General features: G+C 39.1%; 1 protein-coding gene across 4 annotated transcripts in view; it reads right to left on the bottom strand.

The window, feature by feature from the left end:
• Window positions 1-398: 398 nt before the first annotated feature.
• CFAP53 (cilia and flagella associated protein 53) overlaps window positions 399-12604 on the bottom strand; it is a 70161-nt gene continuing 57955 nt past the window's right edge. For 2 of the 4 annotated variants that reach the window (XM_032654156.1, XM_032654157.1), the window contains exon 8: window positions 2759-5903. In XM_032654156.1, the coding sequence (XP_032510047.1) occupies window positions 5690-5903 (214 nt within the window). In that variant the 3' untranslated portion in view covers window positions 2759-5689. Of the gene's footprint in view, window positions 506-2758; window positions 5904-12604 lie in introns of those variants that run through there. The other 2 variants (XR_004353119.1, XR_004353118.1) reach the window with 2 other exon arrangements.

Genomic DNA, 12604 nt, shown 5'->3' with positions numbered 1-12604 from the left:
TCTTTGTAGAAAAGCCGTAGTCTCCCAGGCCTCCCCTGAGTCACAAAAGCCTGGCTCAAGAATTAATGATTGAAAGAATGTGAACACATAGTGACAAAAACAGCAGTTGGGCCAGGAGAACTGTCATTTTATAGATGCTAAAACCCCCACCAAATGGAAGAAGTAAACTGCTTGATGACCATGAGCATGTTGTCCCCAGAGCTACAGGAGTCTGAGGATTGACAATGTTAACCCTTGTGACATGGCCCTGTTACCTCACCATCAGAGAATTGTGCGTGAGGCAAGTCACACAGCCCGCAGCTCCCTTCCCTCACCTTGCCTTTAAAAATGCTTCCCTGAAGCCCATCAGGGAGTGTGGGTCTTTTCAGCATGAGCCATCCCCTTCTCCTTGCATGGCCCGGCGATAAACCTTTCTCTGCTCCAAACTCCAACATTTCGGTTTGTTTGGCCTCGCTGTGCCTCAGGCACATGAACTTGGGTTCGACAACAGGTGTACTCCTGGCACCTGGAGGTAAAAGGACACCCTATCACCAGAGATAGAGCATTCAGGCCAAGAAGCCTGTACAAACAAAACTTGTTACTTCTTGAATTTACTACCCCAATCCCAAACTCTGTTTAGTTAGATTCTTCACAAATTTCCTGTCAATTTCTCACAAATTTATTGTTTTTATCTAAAAGATATGAAAACTGCCTGCTTTGGCCACTTCTTAGGTTCCATTTCTATGAGACTTCTGTGTGCACAAATTAAAATTTGTGTTTCTCTCCTGTTAATCTGTCTTGTGTCAATTTTATTATTAGTCCAGCCACAAGAACTCAAGATGGATAAAGGGGGAAATATCCCCCTTCCTGACATACAGTAGTTTTAGTTCCATTGCCATGATGAGTAATAATTTTGAGCATCTCTTCCTCTGTTCATTGGCCATCTTCCTATCCTCCTTTGCAGAGTGTCTGCACAAGTCTTTCATACATTTTTCTACTGGGTTATCTTTTTCTTATCAATTTCCCTGCACTAGGTGAATGGACTCGATAATAATGCCCATGTATGTATAACATTTTATGGTAAATCAAGTCATTTACACATACTTGACTTCATGTGACGCTTTATACCACCTGGAAAAATAACATTGATGTCTCTGCTCATTTTCTTAAATTCCTCTCTTTAGTTTTAAGCATGGCTTCCCAGGGGTTGCCCTGGGTGGTCAGTGAGTGATTGCGCTAGTAAGGCTTCCACCTTCTGCTGATGGATATGTGTGAGGGGGTGGGGAACACATTCAAAGTTTAGGCCATTAGCAAATCCGCCCCAGCTTTTACTTTTTGTATGTGCAAGGCCTCATGTGTGGCCAAGGATCAGTAGACTATGAGGGCCTGCTAGGTTTCTCATAAGCATGCATGTAGTTTTTTGTCTAAGCAGTTTCCATATCACCAAGAATATGTGGGAGCTTATCAAAGCCCATAATAGCTGTCATGTTCCCCAGATCTTCCTGTGAAATTTCTGGCTGGTCTGTCTGTTGCTTGCTCCAACCAGTATCACAGTCTCAAGCTAGCTGTGATGTTGGCATTCCCTGACTTATTGCCACCAAGATTGCTCTTGTTTTGACAATGTACCAAGCATGGATTATTCCAAATTTGCTGTCAATCAAGTCAACCCCCTGTGGCAGTGAGGCTGCAGGTAGGTCCTTACAACCTACTCTGCCCTGATAGAACCACTGGTCCACGCAGCTGAGGGGGATCTGGAAGCAGCTCCAGGCCAAAATGCCATAGACTCCCACCATTCTCACCAAGGTTTAGTGGATTTTCTTGAATAAATGCAACATTGTAAAGTTGACAGCATCCCTGAGCAAATTTATAAACCCAATGCAATCTGAATGAAAATATTACTGGGATAATCAAATGATACTAGTATTGATCTGGGGAAAAAAAAAAAAAAACCAATATGATAGCTCTGAAAAAAAACCGTAAAGGAGACCAAAGTGGTGAAATCAGCCCTACCAGATAATAAAATGTCAGGAATCCAGACCCTTGCTCTGCCATCAAAAGGGCAGAAAAACTAGAAAAAAATGTTTGCATCTATATGATAAAAGGCTAGTTTCCTTTACATAAAAATAAGAAAAAGATAAACAGCATAATTCAACAATAAGTGATTTTTACTTTTGTTTTTAAACATTGCTTCAATCATCAAAGTGCAACGCTCTCTGGTAGAGAGTTATTCTGGGTTGGGGGCAGGGAAAGACACTGGATGGAGAGGTCATACTTTCCAGTTATTTTCTGGTCACAGAGTAGCAAAATAACCCCAAATTCCAAGTAGAATGAAAGGAGCACATTACTACAGACCCTTTAGAAGTTAAAATAATTATAAGGACATTTTATGAACTACTTTATGTGTTTAAATTAGACAACTTAGATGAAGTGGACAAATTTGTAGAAAAACACAAATTACCAAGACTGACTCAAGAAGAAACAGAACATCTGATTAGACCTAAGTCAGTAAAAATATTAAATTAGCAATAAAAAATAATCTTTCCACAGAGAAAGCCCAGGTGGCATCCCTGGTGAATTCTATCAAACATTTGAGAAAGAAATAAAAACAATCCTTCACAAATCTTTCAGAAAATAAAGGAAGAGGGAATACTCTCCAACTCATTTTATATGGCCGATAATATCTTGATACCAGACCCAGACAACATCACAAGAGACCTAGATGGAAGATACACAACAGACCAAGATCAACACAGTGACAAAAAAAAAATATTAGCAAATGAAATGCAGCAACTTAATAAAAAAAAAACCATAAACCATGACCAAGTGGCATTTATCGCAGATATGCAAGGTTAGTTAATATCTGAAAATAAATTAATGTAATACACCATATTAATAGAACAAAAGAACAAAAATCACATGTTCAACTCAACAGGCACAGAAAAAGCATTTGATAAGCTCCAACACCTCTTTATATACAGACTCTCGATAAAACAGGAAGAGAAGGGAACATCCTCACCGTGGTAAAGGGCATCTATGAGAAACCTACAGATAACATCATACTTAACGGTTAAAGAATGAGCGTTTTCCGTTAAAACTGGGGACAAGTCAAGAATGTCTATGCATTCTAATTCTATTCAATATCATACTTGATATTGCACTAACCAGTGCAGTTAAAGAAAGAAAAAGAAACAACAGGCATCCAAATTGGAAAGAAATAAACTGTCTTTATTTGCAAATGGCATGATCCTGAATGTAGGAAATCCTACACAATCTCAAAAAAGAAAAAACAAAAAAACCCTACAAGAACTAATAAGTGAGTTTAGCAAGGTCACAGGATACGAGTTCAATATACAAAAATCAGTCACATTGCTATACATTAACAATGAAAAATCCAAAAATGAATTTGAGAAAACAATTCTGTTTGTAATAGCATTGAAGAGAAACACTTAGGAATAAGTTGAACAAAAGAAGCACAAGTCCTGCACACTGAAAACCATAAAATATTGCTTAAAAATTTAAACATGACCTCAGTGGATGGGGAGATAGATCTTCTTCATGGGTTGGAAAACTCATTATTGTTAAGATGGCAGTTCTCCCCAAATTGATCTATAGATACAATGCAATCTCTATCAAAATCTCAGTAGGCATCTTTGTAGAAATTGACAAGATGATCCTTACGATTATATGGAAATTTAAAGAAACTAGAATAGACAAAACAATTTTGGGCAGGAAAAAAAGAGAATAACATTGGATGCCTTACACTACCAATTTCAAGCCTTATTAAAGGCTACAGTGATCATCACTACAGTTTTGTGTTGGTGTAAGGACAGACAAATTAATGGAACAGAGTAGCATGTCTGGATATGAATCCTTATATTAACGGTCAGTTGATTTTCAACAAAACTTCAATGATAGACTTTTTCTTCTTTTTTTTGTGGCCAAGACTCCCACTCCCACTTTTGGATTAGAGATTAATGTTGGCCGCAGGGAGGCTCGAAAGGATCCAAAGGAGGAGCTAGATTCCCAGAGCTGAGGTTAAGAGTGGATGAATGGGTAGAAAGGTTAAAGAAAAAACCTCTCAGAGATTCTAGCAAACAATTTGCTTAAATACATTTTAAACCTTCAGGGAGAATACCAACTGGCCCTGAAAACATTTCCCTAAAGAGCCTGCAACTCTAAAAACTTCTTTTGCAAATGTGGTGCTTGAAAGCAAAAGTATATAAATGTTTATCCCCTTTGACCCAAAAATCCCACTCCAGGGAACTGCATGACTCTAAGGAAACAATTCAAATGAATGTTGTATAGAAAAATTTGTAATAGTGACAAATTTGAAATAAACTCAAAGTCTAATAAATTATAGGACAAACAGTAGACTATTATGTAGCCATTTGTAAATGTGATAGGTGAAGAAACATGGCAGAGTATTTACAATGTAAAAATGAGTATCCATATAAAAAAAGCCTTGGAGGGAACTTTTCAAAGAAGTAGAAATAATTATAATGCTGAACTTAAGGAATATGAACATGTCGATTTCTTTCTACCTTTCTTTTTTAACCAGTACATGCACACATTTTACATAGTGCCCAAGATTCAGGGTGGAAGGGGACTATACGAGGGCATAAACACATACTTCTGTGTGTACATTCTCTACATCGAGAATTATTAGGGGTCATCTTGGAGGCTGGCTACCACACTACCATCACCCCTAACCTGGGATATTGTGGTCACTTCTTAACTGAATCCTTGTTTCTTGTCTCCTTGAAGTCTATTCTCTACATGGTAGCCAGCAAGCCTCTTACATCGTATCACGTTGCTCCTCTGCTCAAAACCCTTTAACAGCTTCCTATAGAAGTAAAAGCCAGTCTTTACCCTGGTTCCAAGGCCTTATATCATCTGGCCCCACTACCTTTCCAATTAGTCTTCTACCACTCTCTCCTCACTCTATTCCAGCACAAATGCAAAGCCTCATATGCACTAAGCACACTTCTGCCCCGAGGCCCGTGCACTGGCTCTTTCTTCTGCCTGGGATGTCTTCCCCCCAGATAGCCACATGGCTGGTTCATTCAAATATCAGCTGCTCAAAGAGATCTATTCTGACTATCACATATAAAATAAAGTAGCACTCCTGCCACTTCTTGCCTATAGCACTTAACACCTACCTGGTTTCCTCCACTAGGATGTAATCTCCATGAGAGCAAGGGGCTTGCTTTGTTCTTGCTGAAGTCTCAGGATCCAGAATGGTGCTGGCACATGAAAGGCACTCAGTAAACATTTGTTTAATGACTGAATAAGCAGGTTAATGAAAGTGGCTGATAGTCCCAGCTCTGCCTGCAAAAATGCCCTGCTAATATTGTGAATTATATCTGTGAGAGAGAAGAGAAAGGAGGCAAGAGGAAATGGGCATATTGGTAGATGGATGGAAGAAAGTGAAGCTATTAATAAATGAACAAGAAAGGGAGGCATGGAGATAAATAAGGAAAATAACTATGTGATAGGAAGTAGATCATTCAGATTTGTCAGTCTATGAAATCTCAAAAAGGAACAGTTTAATCTGTAAGAAGAAAATTTCGTGGCATGTAATTATGCAAACTCAGTATAAAAGAACAGTTTATCCATGAGTTAAAAGGGATATACAGGCATGCTATAGTTTAAAATAGTAAAGGACTGAGAAAAGCTAGGTTGACGTTTATGAAGCTATGGTGGAAGTTTATCAGGGCAATGCTCTCCGCATGGGATGAATACTTTTGGGCAGCACTTGATGGGTGGACAGGATCTCCTGGATCTTGTCCTGGAAATTCTTCTCTGCTGTCATCCCTGCTTCAAACTCTCGGCGTTCCTCCTCCTTCTCCGCTTCACGGGCCTGCTGTTGGGAGCACATTTGCATCTGAAGTTGCTTCCTGTACTCCTGGGCTAAACTGGAGCGTCTAAGGTATCAGAAATGTCAAAGTATAAAACTGTCAAAGTAAGTATTTGGATTTATGTAGGCCATTACACTTAAAATGTAATTTTCAAAGTCAAATTAAAATTCCCATTAAAATCAGGGTGAGTGGGGAAGAAATAGATGAAAAATTCAATAATGTGTTTATTACCCAATAATAATTAAGACAACCTTAGAACAAATTGATTTTAGCGAGGGAATGTCTCTTCTTCATTCAAAATATTGACTGCTATGTGGAGAGAGCCCTTGGCCTCTCTCCATCCCCTCTCACTCCCCTCCAAGGAAGAAGGTAAAATGGAACAAGTTGTTCTGCCTATTTCTTGTCCGCTTTCTATATCAAAGGGGGCATATTCTCCCTGCAGGGGAGGCCTGCAGTGGTCTGGCACTGCTGGTGACTGGGTGGGTTGCTGGTGACTGGGTGGGTAAGTTTGACTCATTCTGTTCAGTATTAACTAGATGATTTCCTCCATATATAAGCCACAGTTAAAATATATAAGCCACATTTTTAAATTTATAGCGATTTTTTTTTACTGTGGTAAAAAACACATACTGTAAAATTTACCATCTTAACCATTTTTAAGTGTACAGTTCAGTAGTGTTAAGTGTATTCACATTGTTGTGAAGCAGATCTCCAGAACTTTTCGTCTTGCAAATCTGAAACTCTATACCCATTAAACAGCAACTCTTTTCTGTCCCCTCCCACCAGCCCTCGGTAACCACCATTCTACTTGCTGTCTCTATGAATTTGACTATTCTAGATACCTCAAGTAAGTGAGATCATACAGCATCTGTCTTTTTGTGACTGGGTTTATTTTACTTAGCACGTCCTCAAGGTTCATCCATGCTGTAGTACCTGACAGGATTTCCTTCCATTTTAAAGCTGAATAATATTCAACTGTATGTACATACCACACTTTGTTTATCCATTCACCTGTTAGTGGATACTTGGGTTATTTCCACCTTGGCTACTGTGAATAGTGCTGCTATGAACACAAGTATACAAACATCTCTTTAAGGTCCTGCTTTCATTTATTTTGGATTTATACCCAGAAGTGGGATTACTGGATCATATGGTATTTCTATTTTTAATTTTTTGAGGAAACTTCATATTGTTTTCCATAGCAGTTTTACCATTTTACAATCTATAAGCCACATTATTAATATAAGACTTTATCAGAAATAGAGATTACAGCATGCATACGCCTCTGTGTGGCAGATTCCATTTTCCAAAGACTGCCACAGTGATATCGCCCCCTCCCATATGCTCTTCTGCAATGTGAACCTCTACTCCCCTATCAAGAGGTGGAGCTTATTTCTCCATCCCACTGAATCTAGATGGGCCCTGTGGCTGCTTTTTTTTTTTTTTTTTTTTTTTTTTGCAGTACGTGGGCCTCTCACTGCCGTGGCCTCCTGTTACGGAGCACAGGCTCCGGATGCGCAGGCCCAGCGGCCATGGCTCACGGGCCCAGCCGCTCTGCGGCATGTGGGATCTTCCCGGACCAGGGCACGAACCCGTGTCCCCTGCATCAGCAGGCGGACTCCCAACCACTGCGCCACCTAGGAAGCCCTGTGTGGCTGCTTTTTATGGCCAATAGAATATGACAGAAGTGATGCTATAGCAGTCCTAGATGTAGTCCTTAATTGGCCTGGCAGCTTGCTCTTCCTGTCTCTTGGAATGCTTGCTGTTGGAACTATCCCTCTCAAAACCAGCTACCACACTGTAAGAACCCCAAGCCACACGGAGAGGCCATGTGTAGGTGTTCCGGCTGGTAATACCAGATGAGATCCCCAGGCACAGTCAGTACATGCTACAAGCTATATGAATAGGTATCTTAGGTGTGCATTCCAGGTGAGCCTTCACATGAATGTAGCCCCAGCCAGCATCTGACTTGAACCACATGAGAGACTCCAAGCAAGAACCACCCAGCTGAGCCTTGTCAACCACAGAATCATGAGACATAATCATAACTCACTTTAAACCACAAATTTGGGAGTGAGTTGTTATACACCAGTAGGTAACTGTAATACCTTCTGCTCACACTACTTCTCTTATTTCTCAGTTGATTCAAAAGTTGGGCAGGGGCTTAGGACCTGCACAGAAGGGGAGAGGCAGCACGTTGAAAGGAGCGCCTCTGGAGTGTGGAGGTCCAGAAGTTTGGAGATGGAGAAACTGAGGCCTGGAGAATAAAATAGGCTGCCCAAGTTTGCACAGCTGCTGTGTGGCTAACAGGGTCTTGGTGCTCCTGCCGGGTGTTCGGCCTGAACCTCTGAGGTGGGAGAGCCAAGTTCAGGACATTGGTCCACCAGAGACCTCCCGGCCCCATGTAATATCAATTGGCGAGAGCTCTCCCAGAGATCTCCATCTCAACGCTAAGACCCAGCTCCACTCAATGACCAGCAACCTCAAGGGCTGGACACCCAATGCCAAACAACTAGCAAGACAGGAACACAACCCCACCCATTAGTAGAGAGGCTGCCTAAAATCATAATAAGGTTACAAACACCCCCAACACACCATCGGATGCAGTCCTGCCCACCAGAAAGACAAGATCCAGGCTCATCAACCAGAACACAGGCAAACCCCTCCACCAGGAGGCCTACAACCCACTGAACCAACCTTAGCCACTGCGGACAGACACCAAAAACAATGGGAACTACGAACCTGCAGCCTGTGAAAAGCAGACCCCAAACACAGTAAGTTAAGCAAAATGAGAAGACAGAGAAATACACAGCAGATGAAGGAGCAAGGAAAAAACCCACCCGACCAAAACAATGAAGAGAAAATAGGCAGTCTACCTGAAAAAGAATTCAGAGTAATGATAATAAAGATGATCCAAAATCTTGGAAATAGAAGGAGAAAATAAAAGAAACATTTAAGAAGGACCTAGAAGAAATAAAGACCAAACAAACAATGATGAACAACACCAATAAATGAAATTAAAAATTCTCTAGAAGGAATCAATAGCAGAAGAACGGATAAGTGACCTGGAAGATAAAATACTGGAAATAACTACTGCAGAGCAGAATAAAGAAAAAAGAATGAAAAGAATTGAGGACAGTCTCAGAGATCTCTGGGACAACATTAAATGCACCAACATTTGAATTATAGGGGTCCCAGAAGAAGAAGACAAAAAGAAAGGGACTGAGAAAATATTTGAAGAGATTATAGTTTAAAACTTCCCTAACATGGGAAAGGAAATAGCCAATCAAGTCCAGGAAGCACAAAGAGTCCAACAGAGAATAATTCCAAGGAGAAACATGCCAAGACACATATTAATCAAACTATCAAAAATTAAATACAAAGAAAAAATATTAAAAGCAGCAAGGGAAAAGTAACAAATAACATACAAGGGAATCCCCATAAGGTTAACACCTGATCTTTCAGCAGAAACTCTGCAAGCCAGAAGGGAGTGGCAGGACATATTTAAAGTGATGAAAGGGAAAAACCTACAACCAAGATTACTCTATCCAGCAAGGATCTCATTCAGATTCGACAGAGAAAATAAAACCTTTACAGACAAGAAAAACCTAAGAGAATTCAGCACCACCAAACCAGCTTTACAACAAATGCTAAAGGAACTTCCCTAGGCAGAAAACACAAGAGAAGGAAAAGACCTACAATAACAAACCCAAAACAATTAACAAAATGGTAATAGGAACATACATATCGATAACTACCTAAAATGTAAATGGATTAAATGCTCCAACCAAAAGACATAGATTGGCTGAATGGATACAGAAACAAGACCCATATATATGCTGTCTACAAGAGACCCACTTCAGACCTAGGGACACATACAGACTGAAAGTGAGGGGATGGAAAAAGATATTCCATGAAAATGAAAATCAAAAGAAAGCTGGATTAGCAAGTCTTACTATCAGAAAATATAGACTTTAAAACAAAGACTATTACAAGAGACAAAGAAGGACACTACATAATGATTAAGGGATCAAACCAAGAAGAAGATATAACAATTTTAAGTATTTATGTACCCAACATAGGAGCACCTCAATACATAAGGCAAATACTAACAGCCATAAAAGGGGAAATCGACAGTAACACAAGCAAAGTAGGTGACTTTAACACCCCACTTTCACTAATGGACAGATCACCCAAAATGAAAATAAATAAGGAAACACAAGCATGAAATGATACATTAAACAAGACGGACTTAATTGATATTTATACAACACTCCATCCAAAAACAACAGAATACACTTTCTTCTCAAGTGCTCATGGAACATTATCTAGGACAGATCATATCTTGGGACACAAATCAGCTTTGGTAAATTAAAAAAATTGAAATCTTATCAAGAATCTTTTCTGACCACACACTATGAGACTAGATATCAATTACAGGAAAAAATCTGTAAAAGATACAAACACATGGAGACCAAACTTAATACACTACTTAATACACTACTTAATAACCAAGAGATCACTGAAGAAATCAAAGAGGTAATCAAAAAATACCTAGAGACAAATGACAATGAAAACACGATGACCCAAAACCTATGGGATGCAGCAAAAGCAGCTCTAAGAGGGAAGTTTAGAGCAATACAATCCTACCTCAAGAAACAAGAAACATCTCAAATAAACAACGTAAACTTACACCTAAAACAATCAGAGAAAAAAGAACAAAAAAACCCAAAGGTAGCAGAAGGAAAGAAATCATAAACGTCAGATCAGAAATAAATGAAAAAGAAATGAAGGAAACGATAGCAAAGATCAATAAAACTAAAAGCTGGTTCTTTGAGAAGATAAAGAAAATTGATAAACCATTAGCCAGACTCATCAAGATAAAAAGGGAGAAGACTCAAATCAACAGAATTAGAAATTAAAAAGGAGAAGTAACAACTGACACTGCAGAAATACAAAGGATCATGAGAGAATACTACAAGCAACTCTATGCCAATAAAATGGACAACCTGGAAGAAATGGACACATTCGTAGAAAAGCACAACCTTCTGAGACTGAACCAGGAAGAAATAGAAAATATGAACAGACCAAACACAAGCACTGAAATTGAAACTGTGATTAAAAATCTTCCAACAAACAAAAGTCCACTACCAGATGGCTTCACAGGCAAATTCTATCAAACATTTAGAGAAGAGCTAACACCTATCCTTCTCAAACTCTTCCAAAATATAGCAGAGGGAGGAACACTCCCAAACTCATTCCACGAGGCCACCATCACCCTGATACCAAAACCAGACAAAGATGTCACAAAGAAAGAAAACTACAGGCCAATATCACTGATGAACATAGATGCAAAAATCCTCAACAAAATACTAGCAAACAGAATCAAACAGCACATTAAAAGGATCATACATCATGATCAAGTGGGGCGTATCCCAGGAATGCAAGGATTCTTCAATATACACAAATCAATCAATGTGATACACCATATTAACAAACTGAAGGAGAAAATTCATATGATCCTCTCAATAGATGCAGAATAAGCTTTTGACAAAATCCAACATCCATTTATGATAAAAACCCTCCAGAAACTAGGCATAGAGGGAACTTACCTCAACATAATAAAGGTCACATATGACAAACCCACAGCCAACACAGTTCTCAATGGTGAAAAACTGAAAGCATTTCCTCCAAGATCAGGAACAAGACAAGTTTGTCCACTCTCACCACTATTATTCAACATTGTTTTTTGGAAGTTTTAGCCACAGCAATCAGAGAAGAAAAAGAAATAAAAGGAATCCAAATCGGAAAAGAAGAAGTAAAGCTGTCACTGTTTGCAGATGACATGATACTATACATAGAGAATCCTAAAGATGCTACCAGAAAACTACTAGCGCTAATCAATGAATTTGGTAAAGCAGCAGGATACAAAATTAATGCACAGAAATCTCTTGCAATCCTATACACTAGTGATGAAAAAGCGGAAAGAGAAATTAAGGAAACACTCCCATTTACCACTGCAACAAAAGAATAAAATATCTAGGAATAAACCTACCTAAGGAGACAAAAGACCTGTATACAGAAAACTATAAGACACTGATGAAAGAAATTAAAGATGATACAAACAGGTGGAGAGATATAGCATGTTCTTGGATTGGAAGAATCAATATTGTGCAAATGACTCTACTACCCAAAGCAATATACAGATTCAATGCAATCCCTATCAAAGTACCACTGACATTTTCACAGAACTAGAACAAAATATTTCATAATTTGTATGGAAACACAAAAGACCCAAATAGCCAAAGCAATCTTGTAAAGAAAAATGGAGCTGGAGGAATCAGGCTCCCTGACTTCAGACTATACTACAAAGCTACAGTAATCAAGACAATATGGTACTGGCAAAAAAACAGAAATATAGATCAATGGAACAGGATGGAAAGCCCAGAGATAAACACATGCACATATGGTCACCTTATTTTTGATAAAGGAGGCAAGAATATACAGTGGAGAAAAGACAGCCTCTTCAAGAAGTGGTGCTGGGAAATCTAGACAGCTACATGTAAAAGAACGAAATTAGAACACTCCCTAACACTATCCACAAAAATAAATTCAAAATGGATTAAAAACCTAAATGTAAGGGCAGACACTGTCAAACTCTTAGAGGAAAACATAGGCAGAACACTCTATGACATAAATCACAGCAAGATCCTTTTTGACCCACCGACTAGAGAAATGGAAATAGAAACAAAAATAAACAAATGGGA

This window comes from Phocoena sinus, chromosome 14 (assembly GCF_008692025.1).
Source record: "Phocoena sinus isolate mPhoSin1 chromosome 14, mPhoSin1.pri, whole genome shotgun sequence".
NCBI classification, from domain to species: domain Eukaryota; kingdom Metazoa; phylum Chordata; class Mammalia; order Artiodactyla; family Phocoenidae; genus Phocoena; species Phocoena sinus.
The sequence above is the reverse complement of the archived record's forward strand: the minus strand, read 5'-3'. Positions and strand labels throughout refer to the sequence as shown.